General features: G+C 37.2%; 1 protein-coding gene across 3 annotated transcripts; it reads right to left on the minus strand.

Annotated features, from left to right (window-relative positions):
• Positions 1-512: 512 nt before the first annotated feature.
• Positions 513-22,133, minus strand: TRPC1 (transient receptor potential cation channel subfamily C member 1). Of its 3 annotated transcripts, none has more exons than XM_042878427.1 (13): positions 21,976-22,133; positions 20,316-20,470; positions 18,932-19,033; positions 17,935-18,137; positions 15,661-15,792; positions 15,038-15,233; positions 13,102-13,438; positions 10,283-10,422; positions 8,346-8,489; positions 4,291-4,469; positions 3,940-4,141; positions 3,169-3,363; positions 513-2,347 (listed from the first exon to the last, which is right to left on the minus strand). In XM_042878427.1, the coding sequence occupies exons 1-13, from the start codon at positions 22,109-22,111 to the stop codon at positions 2,120-2,122; spliced, it is 2,349 nt and encodes a 782-aa protein (XP_042734361.1). In that variant the 5' UTR covers positions 22,112-22,133; the 3' UTR covers positions 513-2,119. The 3 variants fall into 3 exon arrangements, with proteins under 3 accessions (XP_042734361.1, XP_042734360.1, XP_042734363.1); XM_042878426.1 differs by having other exon boundaries at positions 18,872-19,033; XM_042878429.1 differs by lacking the exons at positions 18,932-19,033; positions 20,316-20,470; positions 21,976-22,133 and adding an exon at positions 18,885-18,903.
• Between the last annotated feature and the right edge of the window lie 714 nt (positions 22,134-22,847).

The raw sequence follows: 22,847 nt of genomic DNA on the forward strand, positions 1-22,847 counted from the left end.
CAAGATGCAACAGTTGAAAGGTGTCATACTTCTAATGAACTGCAGGAAAAAAAACCTCCTCTTATGATATCTTTCACTTTACAAGCACATATTTCAGGAGCAAACAAAAAGTCTGGAAGCACAGGTTTAATCCGCACCACAAAAAGTTGCCTTGAGTTGTGTCAGTGACTACGTAACATAACAAGAGCAGTGAGAAACAGCTGCACACCAACAAACACACCCAGCTTCACAGAAGAACTAACCAGAATGCGTTGAGTGCCAAGCAGCTAATACTGCTACTGGAATCCAATCTAGCCTGTTTGAAACTAATTCAGGTACTGCTTGGTGGCACTGCAGGAAGCCACTTACACAACTTAAAGTTAGAAGGATAGTTCTACAAGGACAAAGGAAATAGTAGTATCACATTAATACTCACATTAATAAGATACATTAATACATTAATAATAAGCTCCTTAAGCTTATTATCTTAAAAGTGGCAAAGCAATTACTTTCAAAATGAAATATGAACAGTATTAATAAAATCACACTTTTCTAAGAGCTTTTATTTGTTGGCTCTATCTCAAATATACAGAACATGTACAGCACAATTTATATGTAGGTGCATTATTTAAACATGAGATCCCTATCCATAAACAAAATTCAGTCAGAATGCCTCTATACCGCAGGACTTCTGGATGCGCCATATTCAATCCTAGTTTGGATATGCGTATTTTCATTGTACAGAAAATATATTACCTTTACAAGAAAAAGTTTTTATAAGAATCCCTTCGAGAAAAAGTAAACATTTATGTAAGTCTCCACTCTCCATCAGCCTGGTCAAAGACCATTACGGCTACCTGCGCCTTCTGGACATAAGACCATTTTCAAAGAGCACCACCGAAACGGTAAAATTCTGAACAAATCCTTCAGCTGTCATAAATATACTTATTTCATAATTAAAAATACAGGAATCTCACATTTGTCAATTACAGCTTGTCAACTGGAATTATATGTAAGCATATAAACCACACAGGACCCTCTAGCATAGATAATTAACAAAGCCCTTATGTTCCGTCGTAAATGAAGTTAAATCATGTTTTTGCAAAACATAATACTGCTGGCACACACCAAAGTTTTAACTTTGCAACAACTGCAGTTAGAAAAAAAAATAAAAGGAAAAGTAGCTCTAAAATAGATGTGTAACATCTCTGAAAAGCAAGACCTTACATACTACACCAGTCCAATTCTCAGATATTGTATGTTCTCACAGAAAGAAGCGTACAATATTTCAGGTAAGAACTATTCAACTTTGCAAAGAACATTCACACCTCCACCTCGTTTTCCTTAAACCACCAGTTTAAGTAACTCAAAATAATCATTTTAGTAACTCAAAACATTAAAACTTCATAGATTACTTTTAAAATCCCCCTCCTAATTTTATCATACACAGTTAAACATACTTCTGAGGCACTGCTGAAAAATCCCAGTAGAAATTGATTGTCTTACGTAAATCCATAAACATTCTAGAAACATTTGGTCTATTCTGAGCCCCAACTTTCACTGTACCCATGAATGGGAAGTCCTGATTCCATTTTCTGTATTCTACAAATGTTAGCACACAGTCAACATAGTACTCAAAACCTGGCACTTCAGTGCCATGCAGATTTCACAAGTACTGTAACCTACAGTCAAACACCATTTCCAACTATGCTGGAAATTGTCTTTTACTCTATATCCCACTTTTCTATTAAAAATAAACACAGTCTGGATTTTTGTTTTAAAAAGTCCATCTTCTCCAACAACTTAAAAAAGCAAGTATCAAAAAAGAACAAGCAGCAAAAATAGAAGAAATAAACGTATTGTGCTAGTTATGAAGCTCTGACACCTGACAGCCATAGTCTGAGGAACATTAAAAAAAATACTTATATACAGATTTTATATACACATTATGTTTAAGAGCTTAAGAAAACTACTGTAACTAGTTTTGCATTTATTTCCTTCACTTCCTTATCTACCTACAGCTCACACAAGTATTTTCAAATGTACTGCTGTGCAACAATCTCCTTTTCCCATTAGTCTGGCAATAAAATTAGGTCCCCACTTTCAACTAAGGTGAACTTTCCATTTGAAAAGTTAGACCTTAATTCCTTGGATAAAACATAGCATATTTTGAAGTTCGAAAGCCAAGTAGGTCTCTCATTTCATTGCGGAATTTTGATAAGTCTTGCCTCAGCTCATTTAGGTTTTCCACAGTTGCCTGATCTGTGCTTTGCATCTTTTGCCTCATGGATGTCAAATAACGGTGAACTAAGCAACACATCACCTTTTGATAATTCTCATCTCTCTTCTGCTTCAGATTCCTCCATTCCTTTAAGAAAAAAAAAATTACACATTTACTAAGCGTAAGTAAATGTTGAGCCCAAAAGCCTGTATACAATTATAGAATAAAAAGAAACGAAATAAGGAAGAAATTCTAATAGACAACCTGACGTGCAAAAGTGTACAATGTCAGCAAGCTGTTGGAATTATTTCAATTAAATAATAACCTGTTGTTCTGTCTCAACCAATTTTTAACCTAGTAGATTGGTAACAGTCCCACGAGCGATTTCGAGTTCCATAATCCCTAATGTTTTCAAGTACATTCCACAAAGACTTGGAATTTATTTTAATACTTTTTTTTTGGCCAGCAAGACACAAAATTACAAGGTACAATAAAGATGCTTAAGAAAAAATACCCTCTATTCCCCAAAATGAGATGTTTCAGCGTTCCTATCTGGTTATTTACTTTCATACTGCTTTAGTAAGTTTAAAAGAAATGACCTTCCTGCAAGCATACTCTGGCCTCACAAAATTCTTGGGACTAGCACATACTTCTTTGTAGTTTCTGTAAGTTTTCAATCAAAGTACATCTCTAGAGCGCTGCAGGGGGAATTGGGTGGTGGGGTAGAAGGGGTACAAAGAAAAGGGTTGAAATTTCCCAAAATGAAAGTTAATAGAATTTCATTTAGTATAAACGGCTACAACTTACTCTTCATACTTTGGATGCAACAGACATTATCCTAGCATTCCTCATTATATTAGTAGCATTCACCATGTGAGAGGCAGTTTCATACAGCAATTTGCTGATTCATTTGAGAAAGCAGCATCTGTCCATCTTCAGAGCCTACAATTCTCCTCATCATTTCTTACCTTAAGGCTATTCTGCCGTTTCACTTTGCCACTTGATGTATGAGAGCAAATCCATTTACTGAGACTGTTGAAGAGATAACAGATAGTCTTGGGAGATGGAATCACATTGAAAGGCGGAGGTAGAGTGCATTTGTCATCAAAATAGCTAAGCCAGAGTTTGGCACGAGCAAATTTCCATTCCTTATCTTCATGATTCTACAGCATCAGAAAGATTAACAGAGATCAGAAGCAAAATAGTAAGGAAGAGCACAAAAATATTAAAATGCTAATTCAACATTTTATTTTTGACAACATCAAAAATTGATTTCTTAAATTGCACAGTATTTTAACACACAGAATCACATAATCATTGACATTGGAAAAGACCTCTAAGATCAATTCCAACTATTAACCTAGAGCTGCTAAATCTACTACTAGACTATGTCCCTGAGCACCACATCCATACATCCTTTAAATACCTCCAGGGATGGTGACAATCTCCTGGACAGCCTGTTCCAGTGCTTCACAATCCTTACAGAGCAGATTTTCTCTAAATATCCCCTGGAACAATGTGAGGCCATTTCCTGCTGTCCTATCACTTGCTGCTTGGCAGAAGAGACTGACCCCCCACATGGCTACATCTGAGCTTGTTGCAGTAAGCGGCAAGCCTTTCCCGAACCTCCTGTTCTCTCAGCTAAAGAACCCCTGTTCCCTGAACCGTCTTTCATAATACTTGTGCTCCAGACCTTTTACCAGCTAGCAATCACCGATAGTTAATCAGAGAACACTTACTGCTATCAGCTGAAAACTCTTATGAAGCATCGCCACGAGGAGTTTAGTTAGTACTATCACAACCACCACATTGTAGGTGCCAACAATAACAGCACCCACAAAAGACTGTAATTCTTCACCATAGCTAAAGCGCGTGACAAAGATTGCTACGTGTGCCAGTGAGAAAATATACCAGAACAAAGCAAAGCACGTGCCAATGAACCTACAAAAACAAGAAAAACCTTGTTAGCTAAAGCCAAATTCACATGAGCTTAGTGACCTATATTAAGTTCAGAGAAAAATCCATGTTTTGTTTAATTACTGGGAATTAAAGGTCAGAACAATTCAGCTAATTCATAGGTATCAACTCACGAATGGAATGTGTCGTTGCTCTGCTTTTCACAAAAAATACCCGCACAGTCCCTTTCTTCTTCATTTACAGTAAATCCTTTATCATAAAGTTGTGTCAATCCAATTGTGAACGAGAACAAAACGAGGAGGAACATGCCCAGAAATTTTCCAAAATCTTGCAGCATCTGTCCCATTGAAATCTGTGAAATAGATTTATTGCCTGTTTCAGCACAACATGTGATTACTGTTTTTATCCTCCTTCAGACTTTAATCAGTAACAACAAAAAACTTGACACTTAAGACACTAAACATGGATAAGTTGAACAGATCACGTAATTAGGAGATATCCTTGCATTATTTTTCAGTGACAGTTTCTAGTTGTTAAAAGAAAATCTGTGTTTCAGTATCACATACATTTTACATTGTATTCATAATATTAATGGTAATCAAGAGCACAAAAGTCAATAGATAGAAGCACTAAATGAGATACATTTCAACACAGCTGTTACAATAGGAAAGCTAAGAAAACACTTAATGAAGACACTGAGCTAATCAAAACATTTCTGGTGAACATAATTCACCACAAATCAAAACAGCATACCTAAGACCATCTGCGGAATAGAGAATTAATTCATGGTATGCTTTATGTAAGATTTTAAGTATAAATGTTATGCATGTCTGTAAGCACATAAAATCTGAAGGCTGTAAAGTGTAGAAGATACAACGTTCAAATCATTTGTTTCCATTTCAAAACATCCTACATAGAATTTTGCAACAGTATAAATAGAACATTAAAAAAAAAATAGCATGAGAATTTTTTCAGTTCGAAGACCTTGACTTGTTTTTGTTGTAAACACACATTTTTATACAGACATAAGAAACTGCTCACAGTATTTAAATCACTCTTCCCACAAATTATCATGTGTAAATCCTAATACTATATGAATTGATCTCTTCCAAATCATACTCCAGAACAGTATCACCAGTTTCACAGCAAACTTGCTCTTGAAGAACCTAAGTGTCAGCTCTTGCTTTTGCTCCTTCTCATGCTGCAGGAGACTCACTGAGCATCCCAGCTGCACAGCAGACTCTCTCAAATTGATTGCAATCTGCCACAGGTTTAGACTTCAGGAGAATTAGCACCTAGACAAAGCTATGCAGTAATTACATCATTTGATCTGGAAGAATCAATCCCCACCATACTATTTTATCACATTCATCCTGTTAAAACAAACAAAGAATATCAAGTAACATTTCCTGTCTTAAATGACTCATGGTCCCACTCAAGAAAGTCACATAGCAGATGAAAGCTAAACCAAGTACATACAAAATGAATAAATGACCCAAAACTTTTTTTGTTCAGCATCAGTAACACAAACCAAATAACTGTTGCTTCCTTCATACAGTTACGAAGTTCTACCCAAAATATTTAGAATTACTAAACATTTGAAATCTAATGAGACCAACAGACCTAATCTAGGGGAAAACTATTCTATGTTCTGTTAATCAATCAATCAGTCAAACAAACAAAAAACAAAACCCACCACACAGAGCCAACTTATAAGTCTGTGCTAGAACAGGGTTTGAGTCAGTAAGTAAAGTAACCGAATGCTTAAAAATAACTCTAGAAGCCAAAAGAACACAGTAGCTGCCTTTCCCCCCCCCAGTGCACACTGCTGGGTTACCGTGCCATATTTGATTACCACTATTTGAACTTTGTGACCTACTTTCAGAGAATACTGTAAGAGCTGTTGCACAAGCTGTACTGGCCAACAGTAATAACATAAGCTTCAGTGTGCCACTGAATGAAGTGACTGTTGACTGTTTTTATTTACTTGGAAAATTTCATAACACAGGCTCCTATTAAAAAACTTGTGAAAGATCTAGTACATAAATAAATATGCACATTAAACAGTGAACCTCTTTAAAATGTGGAGACTTCAACGTTCAATCAATTTGTACAACAAGCTTAATGCTTACTGCAACATCAAGACTTTGAAAAAATTAAGTGTACAAGTAGATTTCCATTAGAAATATAAATAAAATAAAAAATACAAAAATAATTAACAGCAACATCACTAAATAAAAGGGCAAGAAGTGCCTTCCAGCATTATTTAATTGATTACAAGAACTAGGTTAACACTGGTTAAAGCCCAATTCACAGTGATTTTAAAAACTGTAATTAAACAAGCAACTATTTTTTCTTTTCACAAAGGGATTATTAAACTAAAATATTCCAAACAATAATCACTTGTGCATCAAGATTAAGTACTCCAAGTCATTAAAATGAGTTGGACTTTCAAGTGCATCTTCTCAGCTAGATCCTGAAACCTTGATACAAGAGCTATTTATCTGATCCAAAGTTACTTACTCCAGAACCACCTTTGGTGTAGCTCTAGTTGAGCACCAAGAACTTAAAAAAATTAATGCTTCTCTCAAATATTAATTCTGCCTTCATCATTACAGGATCCCTCTAAATAATACTTGATTGCTCTAAGCTCTTAAAATTAGTTCTGTTTATTAGGAGAGAGGTATAAGCCTTCATTCAATTTATTAGGACAAATTCCACCAGGATAATCACTAAATGACTACTTTATTTATTCCCAGCATCCATTCATTCAGCTGTCACAAACAGAGCATTGATGATCACAATCAGCTTTATTAAATAAAAACCATAAACAAATAACATTACCACCTCCCCCCAAAAAAATCACATCAGGATGAGAAAGAAGTCTGATCCAATTTGTTATAAATCTCCCAGGAACTGTGGCCAGAGAAGTTGGAAGTATACCTAAGCAAAGCTTTTTCTTTTTTTCTCTCCATTAAGCTGTGTCTTTAGAAAAAGAGGTGCCTCAGTCTGTGAGGGTTTCAGCTTTTCAAAATAAAATGAAAGGGGAAAAAAAAAAGCAGTCTGCACCGAGCACTGAAGCTAAACTGAAAAAATGGGGGAAGAAAATGTTGCTGTATATTGTAAGCATCGCTGGACTAAGATGTGATTTCCAGCCACAGAATTTTTTTGAAGAAAGCTGTCTTCCTCCTTCCAATCAAAAAAATTGAGTGAGGTAACTGCGTCCTAAATGTGCTGACTTAACAGCTTAGATCCACTCCACTACTCTCCAGGCACTTTCCATTCTGTACAGTATCACACTGGACTCTCTAGTTCACTCCATATTGACTTTTATCACAGTGAGCATCATCATGAAGCTTCTGGGTCTGTGCTTCAAAAACAATCAACAACAATAAAACAACACCACGTGGCATAAATTCAGTACAAACCTCAATTTCTGTTCTCAAACCAGAGGGAAATTAAATTCACAAAAACATTTTGAAATGCAACTTTAAGTGAAAAAAATATGCACGTAAAACTGCTGTGTTTTCTAGTGTTCCACCATCATACACAACTGTTAGTGCCTCCCTTCAACCCCCAAGATCACCGAGTTAAATGTATTACATACAGGTAATATTCTTCTATGTTGTCACTATCATGCATGGGAATGCTCAAGAAAATTCAAAGTAAGAAAGAAGTAACCTGTTCTCCCTGGCTATAAGATGATCATGATGATTTTTTTTTTTCCTTTGTTTTTGGTTTGTTTTTTTGTTTTAAACCAAAGCAACTTGCTCAATACTACTCAACTTCACTGAGAAGACCAACAAACAGAAATGCTTTTGGTTACTCTTTAGTGCTACACATCTCACTCCTCTAACTTTTAGCATTAAAAACTCAGGACTTCAATTTGCACAAAACTTCATAGGAATATTCTTATCCTTACAGTTTTTAAAATTTCAGACACTTAACCAGAATGTTACAGTAACAACAAAACAGAACAAAAAGACAGAAAAATTATCATTATATAAATATTATAAGTGAACTACATGTCTTCTGTTCTCTTACCTTTCCCCACCTAAACCAGTGCATTTTAAATGAGAGATTAAAAAAACAATGAAAACATCAATGCAATATCATTTCTACTTTCTGCCTTTCTTACTTTTCTTTCTTTATCTTTTTCTAGTAAGACTATTCACAGTAAGTTAAGATGTTTTCTTGATTGATTTTCTCAAGTCGTGATGGTATTTACCTGGAGTGGTCCCAGAATAGAGCTGGTTGTGTACATGAAGAACAGACGCAGATAACTCAGAACATTAGCAAATGCAAAAAGACCTTCTGCCACTAGTGTAGGATGAAATGCATCCCAGTCCTTTCTTTCAGCATAATCATGAAACTGCGATGTAAAAAGGACAAACTGACGTCACTTAGACTGTAAATACAGAAATATACCCACGTACCACTCTGTTTTTGCCCCTAAAACAGATAATACCATACAAGAAATTGACACACGATTCATGGGAGAAGCATCTCTTTCACGTATCTCCTCCTTTTTTGACAAAGGCAACTTAAAGTCATTCCAGAGAGAGACAGAAGACAGGCAACTTAAATTCAATCCCTAATTCTGCTCCTCACTAGTTGCTAAGCAAGTATTTATCTTCTGTTCTGTTTTCCCTTTCACTCAGTTTTGCACGGTTGGTAAAAACAGACTTGTATACTATTAAAAACACGGGCATTGCCTAGTAAAATAGGACCACTTAAAAAAATGAAATCCTGATAGAAAAAAAATACATATATATAAAAAAAAGCCTTCAAAACTAACTAGCTTATGTCTTAATCAGTTTCAGAAAGATTTAGAGAGAATTAGGACATGAGATTCCTGTAACTGACTTTCAAAAGACTACAGAAAATGGAAGTCATAAGTAAAATGTTGGTGTGAACACCTGTGAAGTGTCTCCACTTGGTACTATTCAACTAATCCCACAGATCCCTAACTTTCAGCTTGGCTGGAAACAATCAGTATTCAAATTCAGTACTCAGCTCCTACTGTCTCAAAATGGACACTTAAGAACAAAGAAACAGACAGTTGATTTAAATTATTTGCCCAATATTGTACTGCACAAAGATCACAAGAAACAAAGATAAACATGTTTGCATACATTGCAACTTTATGTGCATAAATCCCTCTGCTAAGGAGACTCTTATTTCTTACTGCTTCAACACCTACAATATAGAGCTAAGATGCTAAAGAGGCATTTTTATTTGGTTTGCTAAATTATTCATAAACAATAAAAAATACATTTTGCCATATAAAATTGGCAAAACGTCACCACGTGCCTCTCACGTAAGACAGAAGTCTTACATCTCCAAAAAGATTATAACTTAGCAGCAAAGGGCTCTTGGCAAATAAAATGCTACTGTATGTGGGTTAGTTCCAAACAAAGTGGTTCTGAAGGCAGCCTAACATGGCATTCCCTCTCCATTTTTTTTACATGAAGTAGAGCTTTCCTTTCCAAATGATTACCATTCTCTGAATCAATAACATAAGTACAGGGTAAATAAGCCAAACATCAGGCTGGGAGGGAAATAAACTGGTTCAGCTCTCCTTAACTGCCAGACAGCTGTCAACTCACAGTTTGCAATACAAAATAATGGCCTACTGCACTGGCTTGGATTTTACTAAAATATTCATATTCAATTCGTCTGGCAGCTTGCCATATGCTGTGCCATTAACAACACATGCAACAGAATGGAAATGATCACATTCAAAACTTGCATCTTCAATCAGGCCCAGATGGTTTTTCCGCACAGAAAAGACAAGGCTCTTCTATAGCCTTGGGGCTTTTCCTCCTCACATTAGAAAACAACAAAACAAAACCACAAGAACAACAAAACCAATGACCTATAACATCTGAACATATGTAACAGAAAACTCAAGAAAATTTTGTTACAAAAAATGTTAGACGATCTAAATGCATTGGTTAGAAACAGCTTCTGCATAGTTACTGGCCCATGAAATCAGGCTACCTCAAACACCAGATCAGAAAAGCTGTATGGGGAGAATACCCCAAATGAGAACTGAGTTCTTAAAGAAGTTCTAACTCCCTTTTCAACTTCTCCTTCAAGATGCTTCTATATTTGCCCAGTCTATCTGAGAGGAGCATATGTTTTATGAAGATGGGTGCTCACCTTGTTATGGGCAACTACTTTGAGAGCAAAAGTTGCCAAATACAAGGAATTCATGACAAAACTAAGCTGATTACGTGACTCTTCTAAAAAGTCTTCTAAACCATCATACCAGAGTCTTTTAACATCTGACCACACCATTCCTGTAGTGGAAAGGAAGAAAGAAAAAATTAAAAGGCAAAGTAGTCAAGCTATTGTACTCACTAGATACTCTACTACAAGTAAAACACTTTTGACTGGGTTTTGTAAATGAAGTCTTAGCAAAGAGAAACAGAGAACCACGTACATTTACTAGCAACCACTGCATGGAATATATGCTTCACTCATCAGGCAACAAGATGTTCAAACCTTCAAGCCTGTTTTCCAAACTAAGCAATACAGTCAACAATAGAAAATACATGAAAGGAAATGGACTGTAGAAAAAACTTGTACAGCAAAGACTCAAATTTCAGAAAAGGCAGAGAGCAAAAATACAGTTTTATTTTTTTTTCTCTGACAGGAATGTATTCATTTTTTTTCTAAAAGCATGATATAGTCTATAAAAAACATCACGTGTTTTTGGAGGTGTATATTTATTATAAAATTGTTCTTAAAGAATAATCAGCTCAGTAACTGTCACTAAAAAGATCAGTAAGTAGAAGCACTTCCTACCCTGATATTATAAATATAAGCAGAGAAAAGAGACTGTGGCCTAAGATTGCAAAAATGAGAAGTCAGAATGACAGACAAACATTTGGAATCATTACAGCAAAGTGAATTTCAGCACTGCTAACCATATCTGGCCATACAGAAAGACAGTGCTGATAGGAACTTTACTAATTGAATGTCTGGAACAGGCTGATGTTTTTATAAACGTTGAAAGGACTGTTAGATTAAATATAACGACATCTTTGATTTTTATGAATAATCAGTTATTCAATGTTCTCACAGTACTTCAGGTGTATGCCTCCATATGCAGCCCAGGAGAAAAGCAGTGTTTGTTTCTGCTAATTAAACACCATTAAGACCTCAGCCCAGCATGAACAAGATCAAGCAAATGGTTAAAAAAACCAAAAAGAATCAGATACCTATACATGATTATTTTTTCCATCAGATTTACAGCTATGTTGACAGGTATAACAAGAAAATGTGCTGTGCACCATTAATTGAAAGATTTCCAAAAATATGTTTCTTCCTCGTTATTAAGAAAACACTTCTAAACCAGACCCTTTGCACTGCTCCATATGATCACCACGTATCTTACACTGAAATTTTTAAAGAATCTGCAAATGGAGTCAGAGATAAAGATGACGTTATCATTATCTACACAGACAAGAATTTGCATTTTCTGTATTTTGATGGGAAATAAGCTTTCATAATTCAGGCTTAACAATTTGGAAAGAAAAGTTGCACTATTTACTCTTCCGTAAAGTAATCCACTGAGTACAAAACTTGCTGCTACCTGTGTTAGAAATTCTGCAGCCATTATTTTGACACTATTACCAAATATTTGCAGCAAAATTCTAAAATAAATTATTTGGAAAAATGCATTCAAGCTGAACATTAGTTCAACATATTTAGGATTCAACAATGTGAAAAATAACTGGATTTTGGTGGTTGATGTTAATTACAGGTAATTTTTCAATCCTTTCTGGAGCCTGTATGTTAAAATATCACATGAAGAAACCAAAATGTTTCTATACCTTTTCATTAAAATTTCCATGATCACTTAATTACATATCTTCTTTCTACATTGGATTTGATGGAGTCAGAGAATGTCTAAATCAGACACAGATTCTCAAAACAGGAGGAGTCTGTAATGCCTGGACTCTGTACTCGAAGCTTCCAGTTTAAGACTTACAAGTGTTTATGTAGGAGATCACTAGGGATTTCAGTTTTTTTTTAATCTGCATGAATTACCCAACACTTATTACAGCTAACAATGAAAATAATCATAATTACCAATGAAACAAACAATCCACACACAACTACTTAGAGAAAAAATCTGCTTTCAACTATATCACTGCTTTTTAAAATTTCAGACAACTATGTATGTGTCAATTATAAATATTTTATTACCTCCTATTAAGGCATAAAATTCAATTGTTCCTGTGTCAAATTTTAATTTAAAAACAAAAAGAAACAAAAATCAAGTGAAAACAAAAGTTCACGAGCAACCTACTCAACGAAAATTATACCTGTGCTCCCTCTACTGCATAAAGCAAAATTAACAAGGACCACTTCAGGTATGGTTATTATAATCAATGACAATGACACAGAAATGGAAAGTTGTAAAACAGGAAAATAGAATTGGAACATGGAGTCATGACTTGCAATGACTAAATAATCAAAATATGAAACAAGGCTGCCCGTTCATAATAAACTTCTTGAAAAAATTTAAAGCAACATCTGAACTCAATTCATTCCTCAGCGTAACACCAGATAAAATCAGTAAAGGAACACACAGCTTCTCCCCATACTATTATTACTTACATTTGAACTTTAAAATGTCTTAAACTTAAGACGAGCTTCTACATTAATTTCCTACTGTACAACTGAATCTCACTTGCATCACTCAAAATGCTACCTGTGCTTCTGAAATAAAATTCACATTTCTCCTATTAGATCCTCCAACATTCTTCACTGACACCTCACCTTCTGAGATAACTAGAGATTGTGGTAACATATTGTGCTTTTCAAAATGCCCTTCTTCCCTTGTAATACACACCTTCAAAGATGAAACCTCTGTCACACAGTTAATAACAGGATGATTTTACAGAGAAGTAGTACAGATCACTATTGGTCAGTGTCAGTATTTGTCACCCAGCTCAAATCATACCTACCAATAAGCCATATTATCAGCAGATAGTCTATTCTCTCAAGGGCTGGTCCCATCGTATTCTTCTTATTCTCATTGTAGACAAGAGAGTACAAATTAAGTAGCAGAAGAAATGTGAAATACGAAGCTCCATGAATAATAAACTTCATAAACGGAGTGTGAATTATACGACCCACTCGTGATTTAGGTGCTATCAAGTAACACAGGGACAGAACTGGCCAGAAAATGCCAACCATCAAAACAGTCAAAATTTTTTTGCATGTGTGCTTGCGTCGATAGCCTGCCATCTGTCCAAACCACACAGTATTGAGAAACTGCTGACAGTTAGACTGAGCAACAAACTGGAAAAAGAGAAAATAAACAAGAAATTAAACTCACGTTTCTTAACAGTGATTATTAATTTTCCAACAATGAGAAACCACCAATGAACAGGAAATGGGAGAAATATTAAGTTGAAATAACAATAAGAGCTGTATAAATAAAATACATATAAATAAAAGAGCCATGGGTCCACTATAAACATTGTTTTAACTTCTCTCTAAAGCTAACAACTAAATATGAATTATATAAAAGACTTTTAATTGTTTCCATGTTAAAAATAAGGTCTGATTTTCAATAACTTAAAAATTTACCATGTAAACAGACGTCATACCTCAGACAGCTGTATTATCTGAGTTATTATATAAAACAGTAAAGACCACGTGAAGAACAACATAATGCTATTTTAATATACTACCCACACTACCAAATGCAACAACTTCAAAGACCAGGACTAAACAGGTAATTTTATATATAGTACTTAAAAACCCCTATGGATCTGTTCAGGCAGGTTTCATTTTAGATCTGAGTAACCTTTTATGACTCAGTCTTTCAAAAGAAGACAGTTTTGGATTGAAGGTTATGAAGACCATGCAAATGTAGCTTCAAATGTCAGGTGCTGATTTGCAAGGAGTTACAAAAGAATATATTTGCACCCAGAACACGTTTTGTAATTTAATTTAAAGAAGAAATCAACAAAAAGACACCAATATGATCATACATTAGCTAAAATGTATTTATATTAAAGTTGCCAGCAAGTATACATTTTGCAAAGATACCACACAACAGATTTTTTTCTCCAGCCACCACAATTAAAAAAAAAAAAAAAACAACTTTGTTGAAAAGCAGAAATAGTTATTGTGTGTTAAATTCATACCAGGAATGTGTAGTGCTGGTTTTCGGACACTCCATAACTGCAGCTGGTGACTTAAGCATTATGTATTCTAACAGTTTCACGTGCAGTTTAAGCTTATATGCATACAACAAACAGAATTATAATGCCTTCTGAAAACGCCAACTAAAAATGGATTTTGCACGGAAGCTCTCTCTCAATACTAGTCTTTGTACTAGACTCCCAACAAATGCCTATCTGCCACTAGTGCAGCATAACTAAAGTTATCATTTGTCAGTAGATAAAGACAACATAAACTTACAACATCAATAAGTCCCATGTTGATGACACTAAAAGGCACTGTTACGAACATAGCTGAACATAGCCTAAGTCTAGCACTATTATTACAGAGCACAGATAAGGGCTGGCTAAAGCTGAACAGCTAAAGACAAGTAAGATGTTAAGTAATGTATGGGACCTAAGGATCCATGCTCCCCTACATAAGGATTTACTGAGGATGCGAACAAATAATTACCACCACCAGAGCTTTTCACTAAAAAGCAAGTCGACTGCAATAGTGAAAATGCCACATTTTTTTCCCCAAAAATAAATACGAAGGAAATACTATCTTGAAGTAGTATTTCTCTGTTCCCACATGCAGATAATGTTCATATTACTTCTGTAACTTGCAAACTTACTTGCTTCTATGCCTATGGGCAGATCAGTAAATTCAATGAATCACTAGCAAAATAAAAAACACAAAGTCTACCAAACTGCAGTAAAAACAAACCTCTTTCTGATTATACTTGATTGCAAGTTTTAAGCGACTTAGGTTCATCCTCTCTTCCAGCAGCCCTCGTTTGTCTACATGTTCATCACTAGATGTATGATTCAGAATAACTTCCAGCTCCCGTGAATTCCTTGCTTGTGCAAGTAAGTCTTTAGCAAAGGTTTTGCACTGCTGAGCTAGCTCCTCATAATCATTTCTGGAAGACACAGAAACAGTAGAAACTATTACACTGATAAAAGAGTTTCCATTAGCTATCCTTTCTTGTATATTTCTTGTTGGGCTTGTATATTATGCTAAGAAAAAAAAGTCACTTTTAAAGAGCAAACCATTCCCAAGACAATTCTGAGCAGGTTTCTATGTAGCATTATTACATAAATACAATTTTAGTGTAGTTTGCAACGACATTAGACAGAATCAAGTAATTAAACTGACAAAACAACTGTGAAAGACACATAAGTTACTTTACAAGCTTTTAAAATAATCTCTACTCATCAGTTTAAACATGGAAATTACGAAAAAAAGCAACAAGAACAAGACCCACAATTTTTCTAATGCATTCACATTTCTACGTAATGTATATTTCATACAGGTACTGAAGTTGGGTTGTGCTTTCCAATTCCTACCTGAACTCAACCTCAACAAGACTTAATTCTTTCAAGTCTGCGCTAAGTTCAAAAGCTCGCAGAATTGGATCCTCCTCCGTCAACATTATTAGAGCAGGACTGGCCAAACACCGGTAGATGTCAAGACGAAACCTATGGCAAAATAAATCAAGGAAAATGGTGTTTCCTGTGATTAGCAGTTTTAAATCACTTCCAGAATGTGCATAAAATTGCTGAAAGACAAAATAAGAGGGCTTCCTACAACTAGAAAAAAATAATCATTTAATGTAGTATGTCAAGGAACGTTGCCCTTCACGTGCTTTTAATCCTCATTTTTCTAAATAGCAAAAGTTAGCTGCCAAACTGCTACCCTCTTCTTTTTCTCACTGTTTCAACTACCACCAGCATCTTCTCCACAAGGACATCAATTAAGGTAATAGCATTGATAAAACATTGACATTTTAAAACGTAATATAGTAGCTTCAACTGTAACCAAAAGGGAAGTAAAGCACTAAAGGCTCTAACAAACTAAGAACAGGGAAGAGCAGCAGGCAAAAGAATTCATCTCTCAGCTACTTCAGATGGGTAAAATTATCCCAGCTAGCTCAGGAAAAGAGGTGATAAAGAGCCTACATACTTTCTTCATACCCATGAGAGAAGCAAAATAGCATACTCAATCCAAATTTTTCACTTCAAAACCAGATTTGCGCCAGCAGCTCTCTGAATTCCACGTTCAGGCTTTTCTGCACAAGGCATGTTACCCACCTAATTAGCCCTGCCATGGAAAGCAAACGAGAACATGCAGAAGTGTTTTGGGTTCCTTATTCCTTTATATTAATCATACGGTCTAAACAGAGGACCGTAATGGAGATGAGTTAGTGAACACTCCCCTCCAGTCCAGAAGCAGAATATCTGAGACAAACTTACTCAAATGGCTTTCAGTTCTGTTTTGCACAATGCCATTACTTTCAAAGTGCATGCATTGCTAAAATGCAATGTAAACAGGTCTCCATTAACTGTATCTTTAAAGGTTATTTTCAGCATGACAGTTTTAAGCCTCATGAAAATAACATGCTGTTCCTCTCCCATGGCTAGCACTACCACACATCCTTTATTCTGTAACAAACATTTCCTGCAGACATACACATACAGTCTTTTACTGTCATTAATATTCCCCACACTTTGCCTCTTGAAATATTACCTCTCTCTATTCTTCTGTCTCTTTCCAGCTGAAAAATTAATATAACCCAAACAGAAAAAAAAAAAAATGTTGCAAGTTTAAAACACAAATTTCCTGCCATAGTTAGCTAGTAATTATTATTAACTACAATTTGAAGTGCAACAACACTTACTGTATGGGAGATACTTTTAAAAACAAATGGGAAGCACACTCACTCTCTGAAGCAGAAATACTTCACTGGGCCTTGCAGACCAACCACGAGTCTATTTACTAGAGTAAAATCCATTAACACAGACAAAGAGCCACAACAAAACTTCAGCATTGCTCCTCAGTACCTGTACAACTTTTCCACAGCTTGTCCAGACATCTTTACTTATTACAGCATGTACTGTTTGTTACAGGTTCATAGTACATTTATAGCTTTCTTTTCCAGACAGTAATATTTGTGGCATCCCACAGCACTGATAACGAGTTTCAGCAATTACTGAACATAGAGTGTAAAAAGTACAATTGTACAAAACATTTGTATTGAAGTGCTTAAATCCCAACACCAAACAATCTAAAAACCCTGTAACACTCAATGCCCACCAATTAAGATCAGTAAAAATTTCTTTCCCTACTTACATCTTCGGAAAGAAAGTCTTCTACTTTCAAGAATACTGGAAAAACACATCTTTAGTTTACATTCATCAAGCCACATGACATAAAAACAGGGTTTTTATGACATTCAAAACAGGGTACAGTCAACAAATGTGCAGTTGGAAGGAGTACTATGGTGAGATGGCAAAGGAACGAATAGAGAAGGAATGCTCACCTGTATCCAAAGATTTGGGCTCACAATGAAAAGCTCCACAAAGGAGGGATCTCCAGAAAAAGACCCTTCCCTAGTGGCAGTCAGCTCTTAAAGGGGGTCTAGGAGAGGTGCAGCCAGGTTCCACCCCTTCCTGTCACAAAGCTTAATTGCCTTTACCTTGCCTGTGCTCCCACAGCTAGCCCAGTCTTTGTCTCAGGTGATCAATCAGTGACTCAATAGTTCCCATACAAATACAAATACATACATATATATATGTATATATGTAATATATATATATATATATATAATTGAAAAATCTTACCTGGAATGTCGCAGACTGTCTTTTTTGTTTTTTGCAGTACAGAGTGTGCATTCACAGCCTACAGCATGAGGCTTGGGTAATGATATATCTTGCTTTAACAGCATGGTGAGAATTTCATAGTTATTGCGATGAGCAGCTAAGATGACAGGTGCCACATCCATGGTTGTTGAGTATTCCGGGTTCTGAATGCGTTCCATTAGTTTCTAGAATAAAACAGAGGAAGTATCAATTTATTACATACACCTCTATTACATAGTGTTTTCAGTACAAGTTACTTTTACTGCTCAGCATTAACAAAGGAATTAACTGGGATCAAAGCATTTTTTTCAAAGATTCATAGCATGAAAAAAGGAAGAAAAAAAAAAGTGTAACGACATCCAAACCCTTCTCATATAAACACCAGAAAGAGAGAAAGTGACATAGGAACATTTCTGGTTTATTTGCAAAGAACACCGAGCATTCATTGCCTACCTTCACCTTAATAACATATTTGCATACACTGAAGAGCATTTTGCTCTAGAGGTTAAAAAAAAAAGTGTATTTACTACCTAAGTGTACAAAAAATATCCTGGCTGTAACACACATTGCTACATAACGCATTATTCCCTCCATTCCTTTCTCTGCCTCCACTTAGGTACTTTTAGAAATTTGTACTTTAGCATCATCAAAATGATTCAAGTGATTAATTTCAAAGTGAAGATTTGATGTTTACAGATTTGCCTGAAAATTCTAAGAAGTTTCAATGCGTTTCCTTTTCTCTCAGCACCTGTTAGCATTTGGAATGTATAAAGCTACTGGACTCCTACAGGAAATAAAGCAAAATAACACGTTCTATCATTAAGACAAAAGATGCCATAACGATCTCTGATACCCAAGTTCTGTCAGCTTAGAGATGCAGAATTTCATTTAAGGACCTTGTTTTAAATATCACAGTTACCCAGAACACACACAGTTCCCTACTGTCCAACCAAACAAGCACAGAACACCACCACTCAACTACAATGGTTGGCCTGGAGGATCTTTTCGGTCGGTGATTCAGTAGAATGTCAACAGCTCCCACCACTTCCGAGTCAATAGCCACCAAAAGTGCATCTGATGACTAAAAAAAGAAAACAAATTATACATAAAAAAACATTACCTTAAACAAAGTGAAGACTCAACCTGGAGCCAAACTAAATTTTAAAAATACATACATTAAATTACATAAATTTTATTAGTTTTACTTACTTAAAATTAAGTACTGAAAAATGTTCTTCATACGACCACATCAAATTCCAGCTGCCATGCCAGGAGTTAGCATAGTATTACTGATAATTTGTTTTACTGCGTGAACAGCAGAACCACCAATTGTAAAACTTACCTGTCAGCAAAGATGACATAGGATACTAAAAAAAAAAAATCAGGTTTTAAGAGACAGATTATAAGCAAGGGTGTAAAAGCTTAATAAAAATGTAAAAACCAAGTGTCAGTGTAACACACTGAGATACACCGCATACTTCAGCCCTGCCTTCATAGCTCTGTTGTAAAGCTGGAAATACGAACCTTCTTCCTGGGCTCATGACTACCTCTGAGACTTCCCTGAAGTTCAGCTAAACAGCTTTTCACTTTCTCTGCAGTTCATAGCATCCTTTTAAATTCACTTTAGAAAATTCAAACATTTACTTAAAATTAAAAGAAAAAAAAGACAGCTTGGAATATTGCCACAGAAATGGAGATCCAGGGAAGGGAAAGCTACTTGTTTTCTTTTTCTGCCAAAATGATTATTCTTTTGCCTGTTTGAAACGCATCGTAGCTACAGCTCTCCTGGCAGTAGCAGAGCACACTTACAAGAACAGAACAGCATCAAACAAGCACTGCTGATATGAAACTGCCTCTGCTCTGTGCCTCACCACAGATTAAGTCTTACAAGAAAGCACTGTGGAAATGCACGCTTACCTTAACTTGAGCTCATCTATGACAAAGTGCATTTATCTACCTGTGCTCCTATTTAAAAAATCACGGTGCTTCAGAGCTAATGAGATCTGCCACTCCAAACATTTTAATGTTATGCACTGACTACATACAATGTATTTTGTTTCAAGATGCTATATATGCCATACCTAACATAGGAAAATCATTTAATATAAAAATCAGAATTGCCAGCATAATTAAAAATGTTAGTATACATTTGCTATGTCAATAAAACCCCATTAGAAAAGTCAACTAGTGAGAAGGAAGCAATTTTTACAATTATTATCTGGAAAAGAAGGCTGAAGTGCCCATAAAGACAGATTCTATTTCTTCCAAATTCCAACATGTCAACAGAAAAAAATCTAAATGAAATAGACTACACAGATCAATGACCACACTCCAAAGTTTTCAATAATCCATGTGTTGTATACCTGGCACCCATAATCCAGGAGAAGCTGTAGTATGTCCAGATTTTCATTTTCAATGGTTATGGTAACAGCATTTCTTCCAAGCACATCTACGCAATTTATGTTCATCTCACCCGAGCTGTTTTCTTCTAAGAGTTTCTTAACCATGTAATAATCACCTGCGTGAGCAATGTATGAATATATCTCAGCGTTCTTCTTATTATAAAGCAATAAAAGCACGTGAACATGCTGAAGTACCAGCTACAATCCATTACAACTGGCAATACAATGAGTACATCAGGCAATTAAGAAGTCGAGATAGATGAGAATTCTCCCTCCAGATAGAAAACTGAAGATACACTGAGAGTTCTGTCAGAAAAGCACTAAGACGTACTTTAATCCATCCTCTTAGTTCCCATCTTGAAAACCAACACATGTACACACAAAAGCACAGGTACTTTTCAAAACTGAGGCAACACTGCATACATAGCTTATGAGACTGGAAACATCAACTACATCAAAGAAGGCTACTTGGTGCAGAAGAACCACAGCATCAGAGCAGCCCTCTATATAACACCACAAACACATCCTCATCTCTTGAGTACAAGCTATATTAGCATTTCCTATTTATTTCCAACTTTAACGTACCAATCATCAAAGTCAGGGTGATACAATGCCGCAACGTTACAAAAATCAAGAAGCAAGTTTGATGAGCAAGTAAAATTAACTGTGTTGTGTAGACATCTGCACTTTCCAACTCGCCTGAAGTACAAACGCAGCAGTACTGACACTGCCCTTCACAGTATTATTCTGCTTAATTGCTCCTTGCTGTCAAGGGGAAAAGTTTTATTTCTGTCTCTAACAAGCTATTTCACAGCACAGAGGACCACGACAAAGAGAACACTCACAGAACGTTCAGATACAGCCTGCAAGAGTACTAAACCAGCTATCAGACAAATCACAACAGTTGTTTCTTTATTATTATTTTAAAGATCTTTTTGTTGTTATCTTGTTGTGCACCCTTTAGCTCTCTGAGCCTCTGTTTACACTCTGAGAGCACTCTGCCTGGCTCTGGTCTCCAGAACAGGTTCCACCAGCAGCAGGGCTGTGGGCAATCTGTCCATCTGACAGCAAGGCACCGAGCTCCCATTGAGCACCCCAGCTCCACAGGCCGCCAGTTGCTTCTGAACCATTGCTCAGCGGTGCGTAACCCCACAGACAGCAGCGGGCAGAGCTGCACAGAAACATGCTGGCTGCTAAGCAGGAACACATAACCGTTCATCACCTGATCAAAAGCCTGTCTTGGGGTCCAAGGCTTTTAAAGCATTAAGAACAGTTTGATTTAAGACTGTTTTTATTCAAGGTATATAAACACGTGCTTAAAGTAAGCAAACATCGTATTTTAAGAGAAAAAATCTCTTCCCACCCACAACCATAGGCGCCATTCAGCGCCCCACACATTTTGTTGACGCCTAGGTAGGTCGCCCATTGGAAAGCAACTTCAAAAGCACCCAGAGCAAATGTCTACTGCTGGGCCGTCACAAAACAAACACCGGCCCATCGCACACCGCCACAAGGCGCGGCCTCACGGGGCGCAGGGCCGCCGCACGGAAAGAGTTCAGCCCCCGCCCCACGGCTCAGGCCTCGGAGCCAGAGGCCGAAGGCGCAGCGAGGGGCTCCATACCTTTGTCGCAGGCCAGCAGGAAAAGCTTCTCGTCTAGCGTGGTCTCTTCCTTCACCTGCCGCACATCCTTCAGCGCCAGCAGCTTGTTGGGCGAGGCCGAAGCGGACGGGTCCGCGCTCTGATACAGGGCCGCCATGGCGCCGCCTCCGCCAGGCCCATCAGCGCGCGGGCGGGGCGAGGCCTGGCAGCGGGAGGACCCCCGGCGCCACCGAGGGAGCGGGGCGGCGGCACCCAGCACCGACGGCCGGCAGGGCAGGGCAGGGCGGGGCGGGGCAGGGCACGGTCGGGCGGCCGCTCCCCCCTGCACCGCGCAGACTCCGATGGCGGCCTCGCCTCGCCGGGTGGCGGCGGGAGGCGGGCGGGGAGGAGCGCGTCCGTGGGCTGTGGCTCGGCCGCGGCAGCGCCGGGTCCTCCCGCAGCGTTGCGCACCTCGCGGCTTAGCCTTAGCCCTCGGAAGCGATTAGCGGCCGGGTCAGCAGCGGCGGGGCTCTGCGCCTTCAGGCCCGGCCGAGCTGTGAGGTGGGTGGGGCGGGCAGGAGCACAGAGCCTGGGTGCGCCGTGCCGCTGTACGTACACGGAGCATTGACACGTTTGTTGCGCTCAACTCTTAGGGAAGTACTTCTAGACATCGCGATTATTCTTCCTTTTTATGTTTAAATTAATGCCTTTATCTTCACAGTTTAAAGACAACTGATTTCATATATTGATAACTTGCAGTCCTAGCTGCTATTCTCGTGGTTTAGTGGAGGTAGTCTTAATATACAAGACCCTATTCCCAAATTCTTCTCAAGCTGCAGCAGTCATCCTGAGCTGCCCACGCCAGCAGCCTTATTCCCTTTAGCTGAGTAACGGATGGATGCTGTGGAGAAGCT

Source organism: Lagopus leucura, unplaced genomic scaffold (genome assembly GCF_019238085.1).
Source record: "Lagopus leucura isolate 7727_CA_CO unplaced genomic scaffold, USGS_WTPT01 Super-Scaffold_100021, whole genome shotgun sequence".
NCBI lineage: Eukaryota > Metazoa > Chordata > Aves > Galliformes > Phasianidae > Lagopus > Lagopus leucura.